A 21,720-nucleotide genomic window follows, 5' to 3' on the forward strand; every position below is an offset into this window, starting at 1 on the left:
AGGTTGCCCATCATATCAATGGAATGATAGAACTATTTGGCAGGCCGGCTTCCCAATTGTGAGTACAGTGGTACCTTGGTTCTCAAACTTAATCTGTTTCGGGAGTCCATTCGACTCCTGAAACCGTTAGAAAACCAAGGCACAGCTTCCAGTTGGCTGCAGGAGCTTCCTGCACTCAATCGGAAACCATGGAAGCCGCATCAGATGTTTGGCTTCCAAAAACATTTGCAAACCGGAACACACACTTCCGGGTTTGCAGCGTTCGGGAGCTGATTTGTTCGACAGCTAAGCCGTTTGGGAACCAAGGTACAATTTTTTTAAAAATTGCCTTTTTATCTCTGGTCTTCATTTTACCCTTTCGGCTCACTAATAATTACCAAGCTTAATGGTGAAAATAAGTTGCCCCTCCTCCAAAACATATAAGAGAAAACCTGTATCTTGAACTTGTGGTAGTTGGCATTTGTCTTAGAGCTGGCAGTTTGTTTCATGTATTATGAAAAGGCTGTCAGTAATGGCTCCCCATAAGAGAAGGGATATCAGCCTTGTGTTGTGGCAATCACACAGCAGGTAGAAAGCTGGAATATAGAAAGCTCCTGTCTCCAAGACTGATGACTAGGCATCCTGATCTAATAGGTGCTGCAGGAGTCAATACAAATAATGGGAGCCAGTTGTGATGGTAGAATGACAAGAGGTTCTGCTTGGTAGCGAACAAGGAAGTTGCATTAGCTGTAGGGACAGATGTTACTGCTGCATCAGTCTCAAGAAAGGACATGGTAGGCAGAGTGGTGTATTAGCCAAGGAACTGAAAGCCTCAACAATAGTATTAGTCCAAACACAAAACTGACTGAAATAATACTCTGATAAGTCTTACCTGCTTGGTTCATTCTCTCTTTTCCTGTAGCACTTGGTAGTGTTCTGAACTTCGCTTTCCTCTGTAAATCACTGGAATAGTATTCAAAATGTTTAAACACAGCAATTTAGACTTGAGTGACTTTATTTTTAAAACTTCGTCTCATTTTTATCAATCCTACATGGGTAAAAGGTAGTTTCCCAGCATTTTAGTTTGTAAAATGAGAAGTGCTGGGACTTGATTCCCTTGAGGACCATGCAACCTTCCTGATGATAGGTGGGCGAGGGGGGGGGGCGCAGGGGGACTATTTTGACTCCTGAAGATCTTCAGGAAAATGCATAGGATGATGGTAATATTAGTAGACTAGAAATACTTGTATTGGAAATACATTTGCAACTTGAGCCTTGACATAAGGTAGCTTTTAACATCTACCAATATTTAGATTGGTGATTGCCTCTTGTGGAGATTGTGTGAATCAATGTTTACCTCATGGTCAGGGTTGAGAAACTTATATAAATTTGAGAACAAATTCCTCTAGAAACAAAAGTGATTGGTGTTTTGTTGCCTCTGCTGCTGCTGCTGCTGCTGATTTCCTTAAATGGCTGAAAATTGCTTTCTTGTTCCACTAATGAAGGCCTTGCTATAATCTGAGTGACACCGTTGGATACAACCCAAACTTTATTGACTATGATATATTTCTTTGCAAAAGGTATGGAAAATAAAGCAGTGCAATTTGGCCTCTGATAAAATTGATTTTTAAAAAATAGAAATCCAAAAGATATTTAAAAGAATTTTCAGCTTAGGTAAAATATATTGATTTATTAGAAGAGGAATTTGATACAATCACTTACCCATTCCTACTGAACTTCCAGAGCATGTCACTAGAAAATGAAATTCAAAATTACACACACACACAGAGAGAGAGAGAGAGAGAAAGAGAGAGAGAGAGAGAGAGAGAGAGAGAGAGAGAGAGAGAGAGAGAGAGAGAGAGAGAGAAGGAATAATTGAATGGTGCTTTCCAAAGAGGATTTCACAATGTAACTTAGAAAAAAAGCATAACCAATTTGTTTTAATTTAAAGTGATGGTTTTAACTTGAAAATTCGAAAATGCAATGAATTGGAGTTTGACTAAGATTCAGTCAATAAACATGCTTCTAAATGGGTAGAAATTCAACAACAGCTGTTTTCAGAATACCAATATTATATTACCTGTATGGAGAATGTAACCCCACAAATCTGAATAATTCAGATCAGTCTTCACTGGCAAGCACATGTCTGGACTGGGGGGAGGGGATCGTTGACAAGCTGCTATAAGTATTTTCTAGAAATACTGTTAGCCACTGCAGTATCGGCAGCTCTATTGTGTTTAAAGGTAGCTAGACAGAAACCATAATCCATGCAAAAACGAGAGTCTTGCAGGACCCTAAAGTAGAATACATTTATTTTGGCATAAGCTTTTATGGATGAGTTGATTTCATCAGATGCAACAGTGGCTAAGATGAATAGAATGGAATCATGCCCACACACCTTCAGGTTTGCCATGCCACCATAACCCATCACCAAAACTGGCTGACAATGGCATGGAGATTTCATGTGATAAGAGCTCTGTGCAGCAGCCACCAAGTGTAGACTGTTTCAAGGAGTTTCCACAGTTTTAATTTTCTTCACTTCCACTATCTTAAGGCCCAGCTTCTGTCCCCTTTTGCCATTACTGCCAAAGGCCCACAAGTCATTACCTGAATATATCTTCTTAGGACAAAATGCAGGTTTTGATCCCTCGCTGTCAGTTACAGGTGACACCACAACTGTATAGACATCGCCACAGGGTATCTCGGTAATATCACAATAAGTCAGGTCTGTGTTTGGTGTACAGGTGAAATTTCCTTTTGAGCCATAAAGATCTGTACTATAGTTGATTGAACCTTTGGATGTCTGCCAGTATATTCGTATGCCATTGTTGCCCAGTCTATATAGCTTAACCCCAGAAGGGCAGCAAGCACCTAAAGGAGGAAAATAACCAAGAATACTGAATTCAGTCTGCTCCTTCCTCTTGGGGGATAGACGAGAAAGTGGTCAGATTTCTTTTTTACCAATTGAAATGGAGAAAAATTTCAGAATGTTCGAATAAAGTACCAGGTTCTCTCAAAGTGTAAGCTTTTAGGAGTTGTATAGGACAGTAAAGGACGCGGGTGGCACTGTGGGTTAAACCACAGAGCCTAGGACTTGCCGATCAGAAGGTCAGTGGTTCGAATCCCCGCGACGGGGTGAACTCCCATTGCTTGGTCCCTGCTGCCAACCTAGCAGCCTGAAAGCACGTCAAAGTGCAAGTAGATAAATAGGTACCGTTCCGGCAGGAAGGTAAACGGCGTTTCCGTGTGCTGCTCTGGTTCGCCAGAAGTGGCTTAGTCATGCTGGCCACATGACCCGGAAGCTGTCTGTGGACAAACGCCGGCTCCCTCAACCAGTAAAGCGAGATGAGCGCCGCAACCCCAGAGTCGGTCACAACTGGACCTAATGGTCAGGGGTCCCTTTACCTTTAACTTTATGACAGTAATCTAGGAATGGCTAGGCCCAGAAAACTGCAAGCAGCAGCGGATTCCCAGAAGTGAGCTTTTTCAGCCCTCTGGTTCCCTCTGAAAAGTCTCTCAAGGGTGTCATGGGACCCTTCTGAACAGTGCAGGATGGGATGGGGGGGTTATGCTGTATAAATAGGAAACCTGCCCAAAGCAAGGAGAGATGTCTCGCCTTGTTTTACCCAAGTTGTTTCCTCTGTTCTCCACAGCATTCCATAGTCCACACCACTTATGAGTCTTAACCCTCTGTAAAGGGGGGCACACGCAGAAAGGGAGGGCAGCCCCCTTCTGCAAGCTTCTGTCTAACTTCAGGATCCAAACCAATGAGCATAGTTTGAGCATTTAACCTGAGGTTAAATGCTCAAACTATGGGTGGAAATGTAGAAATACCATGCTAGTACTTAAAAATACATTTTCACATACTTACTAGAAGAAAATCCTTTGTATATGCAATCTGATGTTAAGCCTGTTTCACTGATCGCTTTGATAGACACACTGTAGTTGGTTCCACATGTAATGCATCCCAAGAGGCAATAGTTTTGGAGTGTGTGACACCTGGCACGTCCTTTGTGCGATTCCAGAATTGCTATGTACGTCTTTGCGCCAGTCCCAATAGACCAGCTGATGTTTGTTACAGACTGTGTCACTTGAGTTACTGTGAGATCCACTGGGCAGCAAGGTGCTTGAAAGAAGAAAATACCTAGTAAGTGATTGTGCGTGTATTTACTCCATGCACAGAACTACATTCTTAGGGGATATTTTGGCACTTTAGTTGAAAATTTAAAATTATTCCCAATTGCTGCCTGCATCACAAGCTTTTAACTGGTCACCATATTTTTTTTACTTATTCATTGCAGTTTCTAATAGATATGAAGGACATATATCGGGTAAATGGAGAACAAATCGGGGGTCACGGACAAATAATACGTGCAGGTATGCTGTTGCAGTACATTCTGTAACAAAAGAAAGGAGCTTAGCACCATAAATAATTTATGCCTTCCAAATTTCTATAGCAACCACCGATAAGGATATAAAGAAAAAGGTTCCACCAGGCAGAATAGCTGCCACCATAAATATACTGAGAATAAATATACCGTGGTGCCCCGCAAGACGAATGCCTCGCAAGACGAAAAACCCGCAAGACGAAAGGGTTTTTTGGTTTTTGCGACGCTTCGCTAGACGATTTTCCCTATGGGCTTGCATCGCAAGACGAAAGCCCATAGGGAAATCTCGGTGACCTCTTTTAAATGCGGTGGGGAGCAAAGCCTTTCCCCCCCCTCCGGACTTCAGAAGAGGTCCAGGAAGGCCGGTGGGGGCGAAAGGCTTTGCTCCCCACCGCCAGCATTTTAAAAGCGGTCCGGGATAGCAGGGAAGCGCTTCCCGCTATCCCGGACGGCTTTTGAAGGCAGGCGGGGGGGAGCAAAGACCGCCTGCCTAACCGGGGGCTTTTAAATCGCCCCGGGACTGTCCGGGGCGATTTAAAAGCGCCCGGACGGCTTGGTGGGGGAGCAAAGACTTTTGCCCCCCGCCAGCCTTCAGAAGAGGTCCAGGACCTCTTCCGAAGGCAGGCGGGGGGCAAAAGTCTTTGTCCCCCCCTGCCTGCCTAACCGGGGGCTTTTAAATCGCCCCGGGACTGTCCGGGGCGATTTAAAAGCCCCCGGACGGCTTTTGAAGGCAGGCGGGGGGGAGCAAAGACTTTTGCCCCCCGCCAGCCTTCAGAAGAGGTCCAGGACCTCTTCTGAAGGCTGGCGGGGGGCAAAAGTCTTTGCTCCCCCCTGCCTGCCTTTCCGGGAGAGCGGAAAAGGCAGCGCTGCCTTCCCGCTCTCCCGGAAAGGCAGGCGGGGGGGGAGCAAAGACTTTTGTCCCCCGCCCGCCTTCGGAAGAGGTCCAGGACCTCTTCCGAAGGCGGGCGGGGGGCAAAAGTCTTTGCCCCCCTGCCTGCCTAACTGGGGGATTTTAAATCGCCCCCGGGCTGTCCGGGGCGATTTAAAAGCGCCCGGACGGCTTTGGGGGGGAGCAACGACTTTTGCCCCCCGCCAGCCTTCAGAAGAGGTCCAGGACCTCTTCCGAAGGCGGGCGGGGGGCAAAAGTCTTTGTCCCCCCTGCCTGCCTAACCGGGGGCTTTTAAATCGCCCCGGGACTGTCCGGGGCGATTTAAAAGCCCCCGGACGGCTTTTGAAGGCAGGCGGGGGGGGGAGCAAAGACCTTCACCCCCCGCCAGCCTTCAGAAGAGGTCGGGGGACAGACTGTCCCCAGACCTGGTCTGAAGGCGGTTTCCATAGGAACGCATTGATTTTTAATGCATTCCTATGGGAAACCGTGCTTCGCAAGACGAAAAACTCGCAAGACGAAAAGACTTGCGGAACGAATTAATTTCGTCTTGCGAGGCACCACTGTACTGTTCAGATTTTTTAATATTTATTTGTTAAATACTACCCCATCCCCACTTTTTATTTCTTGCATCATATTTTTTTCCTTCAGTCACCCTAGATCAGGGATGGAGAACCTAGAACTACAACTCTCATCATCCATGGCCATTGGCCATTCTGGCTGGGACTGATGGACTCCAACAGCATCTGGAGGTTCCCCATCTCTGCCCCATATGGCCACCTACACGCATCAAGTGGAATAGTTTGCCCTGATAGCAGACATAAATCATTACTGAGACTAATTTTTTTAAATCTCCATGCAAACTATATGAATTCTTTAAAAATACACAGAAATTTTCATTAAATTTGGAAGTTGTTTAATAATCTACTTATTGATCCATGATACATCTTGGGTGGGATTTAGTGACTAGACCCACTGAAATTAATGTAGTACATGAGCAGAATGGAAGGCAGACTATAGGGGTGCCAAATTATGGCCTCACGCAGAGTACCACTGAAATCTGAAAGACTTAAGTTCACCCCTGGTCCAATCAGTATGAGCTGGTCCAATCATTAACTATATTTGATCAACTGTTTGTATATACTTTGAATATCCTTTGAAATACTGCAAGTACTATGACTCCCAATCTATCTTTGTGATACATAAGGAGAAGTCAGTGTTAGCCAGCAGATTTAGATATGGGCGACCTTGGTTCAAACTTCACCTCAGATGATGAGCTGCTGTCCCCCGTTATAAAATGGGAGCGATACCTAAAAGGTAAATAACATCTCAGCAATTGTAACTTACCTGTCTCCAAAGGCACACTGTAACTAGGCAAGCTGTGACCTGCTTCTGTGCTTGCTACCGTGCTGACAGAGAACAGTGACCCACATGGAAGATTATGGATGGTGCATGAATTTCCAGAGCTTGCACAATGCCAAATTCCTGCCTCTCCTTTGGCAGTGACTGTGTACATTGCTTCATCATTATTGGCATGCCAGTGCACACTAATTACAGAAAGAGCATCCTTTGAGACACTTATTATTTCCGGACTACATGGAGCTGAAAGATTTTAGATGGAGCAAATTCAAACTGCATTCTTATTTATGGATTTTATGTTGCACTAAGACAGCTGTGGATTATTAAGAATCTATTATCTTAAAAAAAAACACCCAGTGTTACAAAGGCTGTCTCCTCTCTGTCCAAGGTTTGCTCCCCTCCCAAAACAATTCACTTAAATTTGCATGTGGGAGTATTTTCAGTCTTTAGAAAACCAACCTTGAAATAAATACATTCTCCATAGCACAATCAGTTGAAAGTCCTAAAAGGTCTTAGGGTACCAAATTAGAGGGGTTAGTAGCGGCTTAACTGCCATAATGCCATAGTGTTTTATGTGCAAACTCAGGAGCACAGGGCAACAAGTTGTTGTACAATGCTGATATATAGAGCAAGGATGGGGAACTGGAAGTTTTCTATAAGTTGTTGGACTCCTTCATTCCTGACCATTGGCCATGTTGGCAGAGGTAGGTAGAGACTGGAGCCCAGATTCATCTGAAGGGTCAGTTTCCCATTCTTGGTACAAACACCTGCCCAAAAACCAAAGGCATTAGATCCATGTTCTGTTTGGTTTGACAGACTAAAGTCAGTTTTTTTTTTAACTCCTTTGAGACACAGTTGTTAGCAGCAGCAACAACAGCAATGAACATTTTTATTTGAAGTTGGCAGTAAATCATACTTAGCATTTAAATTACAAGAATGGCTAGGATTGCAGCTCTAAAAGAATCAGTGACCTAAAGTTTTGCAAATCAAAATGCCTACTGGAAATGTTAATCCCAGAGTCAAAACACACAGCTGGAGTGTACTTAAGATGCCAGAACAGCACAAACAAAACCATCCTGCATATTCAGAGCTAGTGTGTTGGGGGAATGCTATCTCAAAATGTCCCTGACATGTTAGCTTTATATATGCAAAATATTTTAAATGGGAGAACACTTAAATATTTTATCTCCCAGAAGTGCAGTCTGGGAGTGGTGCAATCCAGCAAAATATACATGAGACTGATAAGTGTGCAAAACAGGTATCAGATTTTGAAACAGAAAGTCTGAACTGAGAAATTCCACTAGATATTTCCTTCCACTCAAAACAGTATGACAAATATACTCAGTTCAGTTCCAATAGTTCCAATATATGAGTTACAATGCAGTACTGATTCATCTTTACAGCTTGTACAGTTACTTTTTAACTTGTAAATTGAAACTTGTAAATTGTAAACTGAAATAGTACCTGTTGCCACGTGTTTAGATGTGCATGATGTGTTGCTGCCTCTAATTTCACTGAATGAATAAACAGTTATATTGTACTGGGTGTTACACTGGAGTGCAGAAAGGGTGCAAACTGTCGCGGTATCATTGCATAACAATTCATTGGTCCAATCCACAGCTTTGGTTTCATACATTTCAGCACCACGGACAGGAGACCAAACAATCTGAACTGTATCACTAGAAATGAACACTGGGTTAACATCACTGGGGCAGCAAGGTGCTAAAGGGAAAAAAGGGGAAATGCAGCAATATTTATTTTACTATTCATTCAATTTGCATACCACCTTTCATTGGCAGATCACAGGGCGGTTCACAACATAGAAATACATAATGACAACACAAAATATATAATAAAATGAAAACACAAGCAAAACAAACCAGTAACATCCCTTTCCCACTGACGCACAGAAGGCCATAGAATGTTAATCAGCCAAATACCTGGTTGAAGAGATGCATTTTCACCTGGTGCCTAAAGATATGTAATGAAGGTGCCAGGCAAGCCTCCTTGGGGAGTGCATTCTACAAACGAGTTGCCACAGTAACAGGAACAGCCCATTCGTGTGTTGCCGCCATTTGGATCTCTCATGGAGAAGGGCCTCCGATGGTGATCGCAAGATCTGCGTCAGTTCATATTGAGAGAGGCGGCCCTTGAGGTATTGTAGTCCTGAGCCATTTAAGGCTCTATAGGTAAAAACCAGCACTTTGAATTGGGCCTGGAAACTAAGCAGCAGCCAGTGCAGTCGGGCCAGGATCAGTGCAATATATAGGAATATATTAGAGGTTAACCAAATAGTTCTTGATGCAATGATTGTTATGTGAAGTATCTCAAAACAGACTCTGGGGCCCTGGGGTCTTCATCTCTGTACTATGCTGGTAGTTTAACAGATGGACTGCTGATCCACATTTTGCTGCACATCACTCACTGCAGGTGGTGGGGATGCAGCTATTAACCCAGAAAGGCTCATATTATACAACACTAATAGGGTACCACCTTGTCCTATTAAGTTACTGATGGTCTGTATTTTCTAGAATGGATTCAAATACATACCGATACTTTAAGTTTGCAGATTTAAGTGGATGAAAGCATTCTGTCACCCTAGCAGGACAAATCCACTTCCCCCAAAATGGTCTTTTTGCAGTCTGGAAAGTGTGGGAAGAGCTAACAACTAATGGGAAGTGTGAACACACCCCATAAAAAAATTAGAACGGAGGCTCACTTAAGACTGGACAAAATCTACCCACCATGTACAGTAAGCTTTGTGCAAGCAATTCAAGATGAAAGCTGGATAAACAGGTTGTCTGGAGGAGAGATGAGACTAGCTTGGCTTCTTAGTCTGAGCCATTCATCCTTCGGGAACAGATAGTGAAGCTTTTAGAGCAGGGGTAGTCAACCTTTTTATACCTACCTCTCACTAATGCATATTTCTTGAGGGTAAAATTTCCTTACCGCCCACCAGTGCTCGATGGAAGGAGGATTCAGCTTGTGCTGTAGAACCCCCTACCGCCCACCTAGAACCCTGAAATGTCCACTGGCAGTAGGGACCAGGTTGACAACCCCTGTCTTAGAGTGCTAATTTTTGCTGGGTCACCTACGTGTCACCAGCCCTAACTGTTATGTAAAGATGAAGCTACTTTGTCTCATCTTGGAATCCCTTATATTCCATTTCATCTTAAAAAACATGTGAATACACAAACACACAAGCACAGAGCTATTTCACCACTCAAAGCTTGTTTCTAGCTTTATATAATGCCCATGCAGATATACCAAATATACATGCAAAAAATAAACTGTCACTTACCTGTGGTATAGTTAAATATGTCACCTAATGGACTCTGCCCTGCCTTGTTATAGGCAAAGACACTAATAAAATAGGTGAAGCCGCAGTCTGATTGGAAGTGACACTGGGTACGTGATGTATTGCAGTGCACCTCCAAGCCATCATCGCTTTTCACAAAGACCACATAATAATCACCCAGGTCAACATCTGACCATGACACTGCCATGTAGCCTGGCTCATCCTCTTCAATTATTATACTTTCTGGAGCACAAGGCACTGAAAAGTCAAATTTTCAACAAAAATAATTATCATATTCTCATAGTTGAATAGTGCAGCTATTAGAAAACTCCAATAAGACCATTAGGAAATCCCCAACTGGTGCATAACCAATGGATTGGATATGCTTTTGTAGAACATCTGATCTAATAAGTCCACATGTGCTGAAGGTTTCAGCTCTTGCTGTGCCCCAGAGCACATACAGCTAATTATAGTGACCGCAAAGATCAATCCATGCTGTGCAATTTGCAGAGCAGATGTAATTATCAGTAGAAGCTTTTGAAGGAAAAGATACCTGCTCTTTCCAGGGATATTAGTTATCGCACTTATGAGCAAAAGCAGCAGCACTAACCCAGAAGCAGAAGCATCTATCACAAGCCTGCCTTTATAATTTAGCATGCATTTTTCAATTTAGGACCATTTCATTAAGCAGCAGCAACATTGCTGGGTATTTTGTGTGTTAGGAGGGAATCATCTACACACACATACCAAAAATCTGGGCTGCGTATTGAGAAACGGATTTGTGTGCTAAGCCTGTCTCAACACCTGAAAGGTGGAGAAGTAGGTGGAGTTTGTACCTTTTATTCCACACCCACCTTTTGAACATTGCTGTGCAGTTTGTTTGCACATATTGATCTTGCAATCACCTTCTGGTACGAAAATGATCAGAAAAGGGAAAGGGTGCAGACAGGCTTGAAAACACAGACATACATAGAGACTGCAAGATTCAGAAATACACTGAAAGCGTGAACATCTGAGCCATTTCAAAACTGTCATGCAAATGAACCCAGCAAAAATAGTTCCTGATTTGCTTCCTGTTTGCAGACTTCAAATAATCTCCTTCACTTCTATGAACATAGGATAAAGACAAAGTGTCTGTCTAACCCTGCGTACTATTTCCAACAGTAGCCAGCTAGATGCCTCTCAAAGGCCCAACAGCAAGACATAAAGACAATAGCCCTCCCTCCGTTGTTTGTCCCCAGCATCCGATATTCAATTACAGTATATATACAGCAGGGGAATGGGACCAGATGGCAACAAAGGTTCCCCTTTCCTGAAACACAGTCACTGAAATAATAAATTGCAGTAAGTTATAATGGCAAATGTCTACTGAATAATGCTTTCCCCCTCCACATTTGTTTTTTTCTGTTCCTTAGACAAGACAAATGGTGAAAAGTTTCTCAAAATCAATTTCCTCTACTAAACCCATCTTTTTATAAACATCTATTGTGCACCATTTACTTGTCTTTGCCCCTACGCAATTATTTTCCTTAAAAGACACCTATCATCCACTGGCAATTGTATTAAGCTTGTGGTATTCTTCAAAGCATACACTCCTCCATATGCCATGAACAGTGCATATGAGCTGCTAAAGATCACCTACCAGTCCTGAAAGTCACAGCCTCTGTAGGTGTGCTGGAACCAGCCTCATTGCTTGCTACAACAGACAGGGAATACTCTACCCCACACTCAACGGATGGAATAGTGCAGGAACTGGACATTGTACTGCAGTTTACTCTGGAGGTGCCGCTGTGGGCTGCAATGAGGTAACTGGAAGCACCTTCTGCTAGCGAGAACGAAACAGCAGCTCTCAATGCTCCACTGTCAAAAACGACTTGAACATCTCCTGGTGCATGAGGCCCTAAAACAAAACAAAATAACAAAATAAATCTCTCGAATAAAAATAAGGCTGAATGGTGTTTCAGACACAAATGGTATATATGTATCTGGATTTCTGGTGCTGATTTTATGTGCATGGTTTTATGCTTGACTTTAATAATGCACAGGGAATATACCGGTATGTAACTCCTCTTTTATTAGGTCAAATCCAATGAAATCCTCATACTAGCAGAATGCTGATACAGTGGAACTCTCCTTTTTCTCCCCCATTCACTGCCTGCAGCCCTCTCAAATCTGCTCCAGAGGGTTGGGGAAACCACCAGAGCAGATATCGGAGGGGTGCAGCGGCGTGCAGCAGGAGGAGAGGCATGCAATGACTTCATTGGATAAAACCCACTGTCATGACTTCATTGGATAAAACCCACTGTCTCCAATGGCCAGGAGAAATTCACTCAGTTACATTTGAAACTAAATAGTCATTCAAACTCTCTTCCCTTTCGTTTTAAGTCCATGAGTAGTGCCATAGGTGTAAACCTTTCTTTACTGATTGTCACATTTATCTGACTCCTCCTTGACAGCAAGTGTTGGCTTGGCTTTCCAGCTTCCTCTTACTTGTTCTTTGGTTGTAGGTGAAGTCATCTCCAGGTATCCCATTAGCATCCCAAGCATGTGCCTTGATAGTATAGAGAGTTCCTGGGTCTAGACTGGAAAATATCAGGGAGTTGTTTGTGGTGTTTTCTTTCAACATGCTCCCCAAACCATCAGATCTCATGATAGACACAAAGAATCCAACAGCCATATATACAGCTCTCCAACTCACAACAATGTTGTCATAACTTTGGGAACTTGCTGTCAGGATTGGTGCAGCTAGAACTGTGAATAAGCAAAAAGATACGTTAGGTTTAGTGGGATTTTGTGCCTGTGCAGATGTGGACAATATGATTCTATGTTTGCATCATTAGAGATGTTTCCCAGTTGATGATTTGTACTCAGGTATGCATAGCCGAGTACAAAATAAATGCATGATATACACCTATCAATTGTGAAGCAAGCATACAAATAACCACAGTTCAGTAAACATTCCTTGTAAAATGAATGGCAGGGATGGTCCAATACTTTAATTGCCGCTGCCTCCCCGTCAGACAAAAATAGATCATGAGGAGGGTCCATACAGTGGTACCTTGAGTTAAGTACTTAATTTGTTCCGGAGGTCCGTTCTTAACCTGAAACTGTTCTTAACCTGAAGACCACTTTAGCTAATGGGGCCTCCTGCTGCCGCCGCGCTGCCGGAGCACGATTTCTGTTCTTATCCTGAAGCAAAGTTCTTAACCTGAAGCACTATTTCTGGGTTAGGGGAGACTGTAACCTGAAGCGAATGTAACCTGAAGCGTATGTAACCCGAGGTACCACTGTATAGGGAAAATACATTCAAATGATCTCTTCCAGTGTCATATGGCTATTAATTGAACAACACAGACAATAGAAAAGACTCCTAAAAAGCTCAAAGCAGGATGGGGTGGGGTAGGTGCCTAAGTGTTAAATAATATTCACCGAGTTCCACTGTCTGGAAAGGCCTAGGGAAACAGTAGAACAGTTTCATGCTCCTTAGATGCCAAGATTTTGAAGAGGAAACAGCAAGGTTGTTGTTGTTGTTTACCTGCATCCACTGGTTTTTACAAACAAGGTTTCAAAGCAACTTCAGAAGATAGAATACAGATAAGATCAATTAAAATGCAGAGAATTTAAATCCAATACAAAATTGTTAAAAACCTCATCCAACAATACAATAATGAAAAGTCCCAGCCTACCTACTAAAATATGAGAAGCACAGTAGAGGGTCACTTAATTTGCAAAGACCTGTATAATAAATATATATATTAGCCTGGTGCATAAAAACTGACAGTGAAGGTACCAAGTGTGCTTCCTTGGAGAGAGCATTCCAAAAACGGGGGGCCACCACTGTAAAGGCTCTTTCTTGCATGGTAATAATCCTGCGTCAAAAGCCAATGAGGGACCTAGAAAGATAAAAAGGAGGTATTCTCCCTGTTGATTCCAAGAAATAGAGAGTTAGTCAAGGTTATTAGTGTAGTCTTCCTTCCAAACCTAAATCGGAAGTCAGATTAAAATGAACAAGGAAGGATGTGAAACAATTCGGTTGTGAATGTATCCTTAATACCTAACATATGCGTGTCTAAATGAGATGAAAAGATACCTGTCTTTGCTTTCTTTGAAGGTGAAGGCTGGCTTCTTCCTCCAGTGTTTATAGATCGGATTGTGATTTTATACAGTGTAGCAGCTTTCAGCCCAGTCACAGTGCCTGGTGAGTTTGTGACTACTGTTTCAATGAATGATTCTCCATCCTGTGCTGTCAGCAGGTAACTTGAAGCCCCCGCGACAGATGCCCATTCCACTGTGATACTGTTACTCAATTTTGAATAAGCTTGTTCAATAGTCGGAATCTCAGGAGCTTAAAAAAACAACAAAAGAAGAGGAATAACATGTTGACATGCAAGGGCATGACTTTGCATAGCTGAATGTGACTGTTTATTCCCAAAGTATCGGCTCCGGAAAGACATGGTTTTGATGGCTCTCTTTTCATTTCTCCTTATTCTGTTGGTAACACATATTAGTTTAGCAGTCTCTAGTGCGAGAACAAGACAGGCAATGTGTGCCTTAAAAATTGCATTCCTCTTTGTCCTGGTGAGCACAGGAAAAGCACTTGAGCGGTATAGAATAAAACATTGCTAGGACCTGCGGGCATGCTAAGGGTTCCTAACTCACACACATCATTTAGCCAGAGGTTTTGGCACTCTGCAACTTATGGCACAGAGCCATTGTACAGGTATGACTGCATTGGCCACTGGCACAGCAGCATCTGGTACATCGCTGGATGATTTATTCATTTGGATTGGACAAAGTCATTGGGCAGTTCCAGGGATGAAGATGGGAGTCACATCTGTACTGCACTCCAATGGAATATGCTTTAGCCCCTTTGGAGCCCAGAAGGCTGGGAAATGTACAGATCCATAGTTAAAACAGATTACACACATCAGTAGTTTTCAAACTGGGTTCTGGGAAATTATTGGAAGCCACTCAGGAGGTCCTCAGTGACAACCTCAGTAGGAAAGACAAGCTTACCTGAGGACAGCTTGCTGACCAGGAATGACCTCTGCAATGTGGAGCCACAGTGAAGTGTTGGTTGTGTTCTAGAAGAGGGACACAGTAGAATGCATGCTTTGCATGCAGAACGTCGCAGGCCCAGTCAAAAAGAATCAGGCAGCAGATAGTGGGAAAGACCTGTGCAAGCGCCTCTGGAGAGCTACTGTCAGTCAAAGTATTATGGGCTACATGGACAAATAGTCTGATCTGGGCCTGGGTAATTTGCTTGTGTCCCTCTAAGAACAGTGCTTCATGCAGTAACATTGGAAGTAGGACCTTTTACACAATGTAGAACTAAACCTATCCAAGTGTACGAGTGAAATAAATTACTGAAGTATCCCCACTTTTAATTCAGATAAAAATTATTCAATATAAGCAGTCTGGAAGTACTGCAGTAGAGCTTTAAAAACAAAACAGGAGGAGTAAGAGCCTATAACATGGCTGTAAGTGACTTATACTCTGTTTAACTAAATTAAGAAATAACATTAAATAAATTTAAATTAAAAGGCATCTAAAATGTAAGCTTGTGTTTTGAAACACAGCCAGCAATTTCATAACAAATAAAAATAGGGTTTCAGAGAGTTTGGCAATATTTCAGGAGCTGTTCTTCTGCAAGCACAACAAGCTCTTAATGAACAATAATTCCATTGTATTAAGCCAAGACATTCTTTCATTCAGTGCTATTCAGCCAGCTGGTCAGATATGTCCTCCTTTCCCACCATGTGTAAGTATGCAAAGCATTCTTTAAAAAAACATAATAAAGAAGCATTGCTATCCATTTCTCAGATGTTGGCACAGTGATCAGAACTGTATCAGGCCTGATGCCACCACATGAAAGCAGTGGAGCCATCATGGAATCCAATGGATCCCTGACTGCCTCAGTCGCTCCCTCTCTCCAACCCATTTTGGGACCTTCCACTGTGGCACTTCCACTAGTCCATTCAATGGGCAGAAAAGGGTGCTCTGTACCAGTGGAATGGCGCCAGCCTCACTCTGTAGGCAGAGATCTGGCCTGCAGCCGGAAATGCATTCTTTAGAGGCCAGAACTGCCACACAAGGTGGTCGCCTCACCTTGCCTCATCAGTGGGCTAGTTATGGTGTGGCCTCAGGACAGGTTGTGGCCTATGGAGAGGCCAAAAGCCAGATAGAGAAGCCCCTAGGCCTGTGGCTCCCCAACTCTGTTTTAAACCATCTCATACTAACCTGTTAACTGCATAGTCTGAGCCTCAGCCAGTATAACTCCATTCTTGTCTATGGCGTCCACTTTCACAGTGTGGATTGTGTTGGGAGCTAGAGATGCAAGAGCACCTACAAGTGTGACGCCACTGAAACGGGCTGACGAGGAGTGTCCCACTGTGTTCAAAGGGGTTGCCATGGCTCTATATGAAAAGGCTCCGGGGAATTTGGGCCACTGGAGATAAACACTTCTTGACGTCACATCGTAAACGGATACAGTGAAACCTGCAAGAGTATACACATGAACAGTCAGTCTCCTTACCTTGCAACGCAATAGTCACTGGGAGCTGTCCGATTAAAATCATACTCAAGAGTAGTCTCACTGAAATCAAAGGGCTTTTAAACCACTGATTTCAGTGATCTGCTCTGTGATTTAGTTGGCTATCACTCATAGGCTACAATCTAGAAAGGTGGGGGAAATATCAACACCAGCAGTAAGTTTATTAGTCATTCCCTACACCCATGGAATTTTGGGAGCCTATAATTTTGTAAGGAAGTTAGGTATTTCTAACACAACTACAAGTTTCCTGGATATTTATTTTTTTTAAGGAAAGCTCTGGAAGTTAAACTGGTATAAAACTAAAAGGCATTTGTTGTGTAGTTATTCCTGTTAATTCATGGGTTTGTAATTACTAGCTTCACATGCAAATTTTTATTGTTTTGGAACCTAATGCAACCTACACACTTTAAGTCCAATCCAAATAACTTTATTGTACTAGCCATTGGCCGTGACAAATCTGAATCAAAAATGAGTACAAGCAAAAGGGTTGTCACACCACAAATAATGATCTCTGTTTAGATCTCTGCATCTCCCTTACAGTTCACTGCTATATTGTCCAGGGTCTTCTTTCTGATCTTTTTGGCTCCCAAAGCAAAAAGGGCGACTTTATGAATCACTGAAGTGTTTACATCGCTAAGAAGCCATAGGATCCTCTCTGCTGGGGAGAGACATCTTTCCTGTACGGATGGTAAGGTGAAAAATCATCTCCTGGGTGCAATGTATAGTGGGCAATATAGTAAATAGTGCAATATGTCTTCCACCTGCGGTTGCCCACATATACAGAGTCCGCCTTCCTATGGTATCCTGTTATATCATCCGTCTAGGTCGGCGGAGGGTATAGCTTGAAAATGCAGCTCAGTAAAAGCTAAGTGAGGCTGGCTGGAGATTCGACAGGTAACTGGCTCTAAAATGGACTGTTATTAGAAGGGGGAACAAATGAGAGCATTTAGAGGATTTGATTGCTTGCAGATCACGTCGTGATTCTGTCCAGTGGCACCAATCCCTTAATTGGCATTTGTCCATGGATATAATCTCTAGCTTATGGAAATAATAAGAGTTCCAGTAACGTTGGGTGTTAGATTTCCACCATTGGCTGTTTTCCAATTCCTCATTGCACAGGGCTGGCAAGCACTCGCAAGGCATGGAGGACAGTCTTTACAAGTCATTAAATATGGTGCAATCAGTTATTGCAGTTAACGCTGGCCATCCAGCTTCCGTGCTTAAGAGTGAGGCTGCTGTTCCCTTGGGTAAGGAAAACAGTCTCTTGAGAAATTGGTTTTGCACCATTTCTAGCCCTTTAATAGCACTCCCACCCTCGCCCCTTGTCTTTAGGATTATGGCCACTGTTTTACTAACTCACAGCATGATCCTAACCATGTGATTTGTACCTGTTGACTACTTACACTAGGTAGTTATGCTAATAAATTTATACATATTTATTAAAAAAGGAACAATATTTATTAAACTGTAAGAGCATAATCCAACCCCCCACTTTCATGACTGGGCAGGAGAACAAGGTTTAGCTTGGTGTGCAGGTATATTTCTGTCAAATACCACTGGTGGGGGGGACTCGACTCCAAACTTTGCCCAGCCATCTTCATCCAGGTAGTTTTACTAGTAGCAGAATATGGGGAGACCCAAAATAGGATGTTTTGGGGGTGGGGGTATTAGTGGCTTCAAATCTGCCGGGTTCAAAAACCTGCTGGATTTTAAAAGTTGTGTAAACCCAAGTGGTCAGATTCTTAAATCCTTCTGCCCCACTGTCTGTCCTAGCCCACAGTGCTTCAGATGCAATAATGGAGCCACACAACTTTGCTTCTTCCCGCATTTGGATTGCTATGCCTGACTGCTATCCAATACCTTGGAGCAAGCCCTACTGAACTCAGTGGGACTTCCTTACTGTTGCATTGTGTTGCGCAATAAGATGTCTACCAAACATGGGCTTTAATTTTCTCCTGGGGCCCACTAAAAAGAATAATGGCAAGAGAAAAATACCTGTCAGATTTTACCTGTGTTCGCTGAAGGAATCTGTAAAAGATGGTAGAAAATTAGTAACACATAGAAAAACTCTTTTCAGATTTCCCTCCCCCCCTTAACAGCAGATTCCTAAGCAGTTTACTGGTAAGTAAGTCCTAGTATGTTCTATGGGACTTACTACCTAGAGTTTAGGATTGCAGCATTACAGTCCATTATTTTCTTGAGCAAAACAAGCACAAAGAATGATCACATATATTATTTTATTCTGGCTTGTTAAATACACACCTTCTACAAAGCTATTGATGAGATTTGACATTGGTGTGCAGATCACATTATGAATTCAACTTTCTCTCCTGAATCTGCCTATTGATCCAGAAAGGGAAAGTTTCCAGTTGTGGACAGACAGGCATTCTAATCTCAAACACATTAGCTGGACGTATATCCCATTGTTTTCAATTAAAGTTTCATCCCCATAATCTATCAAATCTGACAGGGGGAAACCTCATGCACAAGAAAACTTCCATCTCATATTGCTGATGTAGCTGCCTATCTAAATGCAGATTCCCATCTCTAGCAAGATGTGTATTTTGATGTGAAAAGGAATGCAATGTGCACTGGTTCTAAGGTGCACTAGCGGAAAACCTGAGAGTCAGGATTCAGTAGAGCAAACTACCTGATCAAATTTACTTCTGACAAGCTGAATGGAAAGCCACAAGAGAAAACCTACTAGGAGGTATGGGAAGGGCCATGGCTCAATGCTTCACATGCAGAAACTCCCAGATTCAACTCCTGGCATTTCAAGGTAGGACTGTAAACATCCCAGGTGAGAGCCATTGCCACTTAGCATAGATAATATTGAGCTAGATAGACCAATGGTCTTACTCAGCTTCCTAAATAAATAGCCACCAAATAAATGTACTGAGGTCACATAACTCTGCTTTCCATCCAGGGTTCTAACAGCAAGAAGAGATTTCAGAGTTACAAATGAATCATTATTACCAGCAACACAGATTAAATGAACTTTTAGCCAATTGCAATATACCTTTCAAACTGTTCGTGGATTGAAACTGCCTGAGTTTTGAAATGGCAATAAAGATGTGTTTTCCTGTTGCATGGTCTTACAAGAGGTTTGCACCAAATAATACACAAAAAATAAATAATTAAGTAATTTATTGGCAAGATATTACAATTAACATGTTTTGACTCAAGCTGCACATAGCCAGAGCAAAACCATTCAAAAACAGGAGTATTTTTTTAAATATTGAGAATAAATTTAAATTTATTAATTCAATAGGCAGCAAGTTATTTCTGAAAATGCTTAAGAGATAAACTGTTTGGACTTACCATTTTAATGTTGATGAAAATTAATCCAGAAAATATAAAATGTTTACATCTTCTGCCAATCATTCTTCAAGCTGGACTTCTAATTCCCAGTTCACTTACAGATATAATGAGATTACCAGCCAGAAGTTAACAAAAGAATAAGCTTCCCACCCAAAATAATCAGTAAGTCTTGGAGGCAGTGAAAGCATTCCAAGTTTGTAGCTCCTCCTCTAGCTACAGCTAGCCTATAAAAGCTGGATTATTGATTGACTCCAGTTAAGCATTCTTGCCTATTTTGTTTAATCAAATACAATTATTTATGACAGTTAGCTGAATAGTGAGGCAAATGCTACACTCCACCTCTTCTGTCTGCGACACATAATTTTATTGACTGATAAAAGAATTGATCCAAGTTCTTAGCCAGAAGTGGCTTCAGTTCCTTAGCCTGCAATCCTCTACATGTTTCCCTTGCAGTCCAAATGAATTCAATAGGGTGTACTTTTGAATAGATATGCATAGATTTGTACTAAAATACTGTTACACCTCCCGATTTCCCACTTGAATGTACAGTATGCTTAACTCTCATTCCCTCTTTCGATGGGAAATATTTATGGTCTCCTAAGTAGCCGATTTCACATATAAAAATACATGTGCTTACTGGCTGGCACAGCATAACAATGCAGTACATAAACCAGGGGTCAGCAAACATTTTCAGCAGGTGGCCGGTCCACTGTCCCTCAGACCTTGGGGGGGGGGCAGACTATATTTTGAAAAGAAAAAGAAAAAAGAATGAATTCCTATGCACCACAAATAACCCAGAGATGCATTTTAAATAAAAGCACACATTCTACTCATGTAAAAACACGCTGATTCCCGGACCGTCCGCAGACCGCATTTAGAAGGCGATTGGGCAGGATCCAGCCCCCGGGCCTTAGTTTGCCTGCCCATGCAGTAAACAGTTGTACTGGAGAAGGAGCAGAGGATGTGAGCGCACAATCAAATGTCAAGCAATATGCCTCCCTCTCCCTTTCCTTGTCACAAAATGTCGCAGTCTTGTTACTCCCTCCCCCTAAGTGTGTGACATACTTTCTGAATGAACCCTTTTGTTCAATAGCCACGAGAAATCTGGCAAACAGTAGAAGTGCCATTTCAGATTTCAGCAGAGGGCAATTTTAGTATGGGCTTGAAGATTCTTACAATGTCTCCCTTGCTACCCTGGGAGCCTTTATAAAATACCTGCTCTGCTCCAGAGGAAGAACTGAGGGGGGAGAGATGGCAAGCAATGGCTTTCCCACCTGTCTTGCCCCACCCTCCAGCCCTGGGAGCCTTTCCCAGACCATGACTTTGAAAACAGCAGAAGCAGCTGGGAAGAGTTCTTAAAAATAATTTTATAAGTTATGCATCCATGTTTCGCCATTTGATCCTTCGACATGGTTTTGTATGTTTTGTGGTATTTTATGCATTGTGATTTGCTGTTATTTTTTATTGATTACAGATTAGTGATTCTTTATTGTAACTGATAAGTGTAACCTGCATAGTTATTATTTGCTGATGTTTAATTTTACTGTTTACTATTGGATTCTAATGGATTATTGAATATTGCTTTATTTGATATAAGGTTTTGTGACATTTTATATAGGATCTGATTGTTACTATTAATGTTTGATGTTTTATTATTATTATTGTGTGTGTTGGAAGTTGCCCACAGTGGCTGGGCCCAGTCAGATGGGTGGGGTATAAATATATTATTATTATTATTATTAATATTATTATTACACTTTGAAATGACTTTGGGGACTGGAGCGCAGAGAGGAGAAAGACCATGGTGCATCTGCATCAGCACAACTGGATAACCTTCATCGCCCCAGCTGCACCAAAACATGTCTCTGCAATATCAGTCTCTACAGCCACAGCAGGTACTGTAGCCTTCAAACAATTTGACTTCACCCCCAAATGC

The 21,720-nt window shown here is 42.3% G+C and overlaps 1 protein-coding gene across 5 annotated transcripts; it reads right to left on the reverse strand.

The window, feature by feature from the left end:
- Positions 1 to 44: 44 nt before the first annotated feature.
- Positions 45 to 20,442, reverse strand: FNDC7 (fibronectin type III domain containing 7). Of its 5 annotated transcripts, XM_081917454.1 has the most exons (14): positions 19,785 to 20,442; positions 18,473 to 18,491; positions 16,151 to 16,408; positions 14,927 to 15,022; positions 14,001 to 14,255; positions 12,401 to 12,661; positions 11,553 to 11,810; positions 9,914 to 10,168; positions 8,077 to 8,334; positions 6,601 to 6,855; positions 3,851 to 4,105; positions 2,587 to 2,850; positions 1,702 to 1,731; positions 45 to 942 (listed from the first exon to the last, which is right to left on the reverse strand). In XM_081917454.1, the coding sequence occupies exons 1-14, from the start codon at positions 19,845 to 19,847 to the stop codon at positions 881 to 883; spliced, it is 2,589 nt and encodes an 862-aa protein (XP_081773580.1). In that variant the 5' UTR covers positions 19,848 to 20,442; the 3' UTR covers positions 45 to 880. The 5 variants fall into 5 exon arrangements, with proteins under 5 accessions (XP_081773580.1, XP_081773582.1, XP_081773583.1 ...); XM_081917456.1 differs by lacking the exon at positions 14,927 to 15,022; XM_081917457.1 differs by lacking the exons at positions 45 to 942; positions 1,702 to 1,731 and adding an exon at positions 17,002 to 17,140 and having other exon boundaries at positions 1,850 to 2,850; positions 18,459 to 18,491.
- Between the last annotated feature and the right edge of the window lie 1,278 nt (positions 20,443 to 21,720).

The sequence above is a fragment of the Podarcis melisellensis genome, assembly GCF_964234715.1.
Source record: "Podarcis melisellensis genome assembly, chromosome: 6".
NCBI classification, from domain to species: Eukaryota; Metazoa; Chordata; class Lepidosauria; order Squamata; family Lacertidae; genus Podarcis; species Podarcis melisellensis.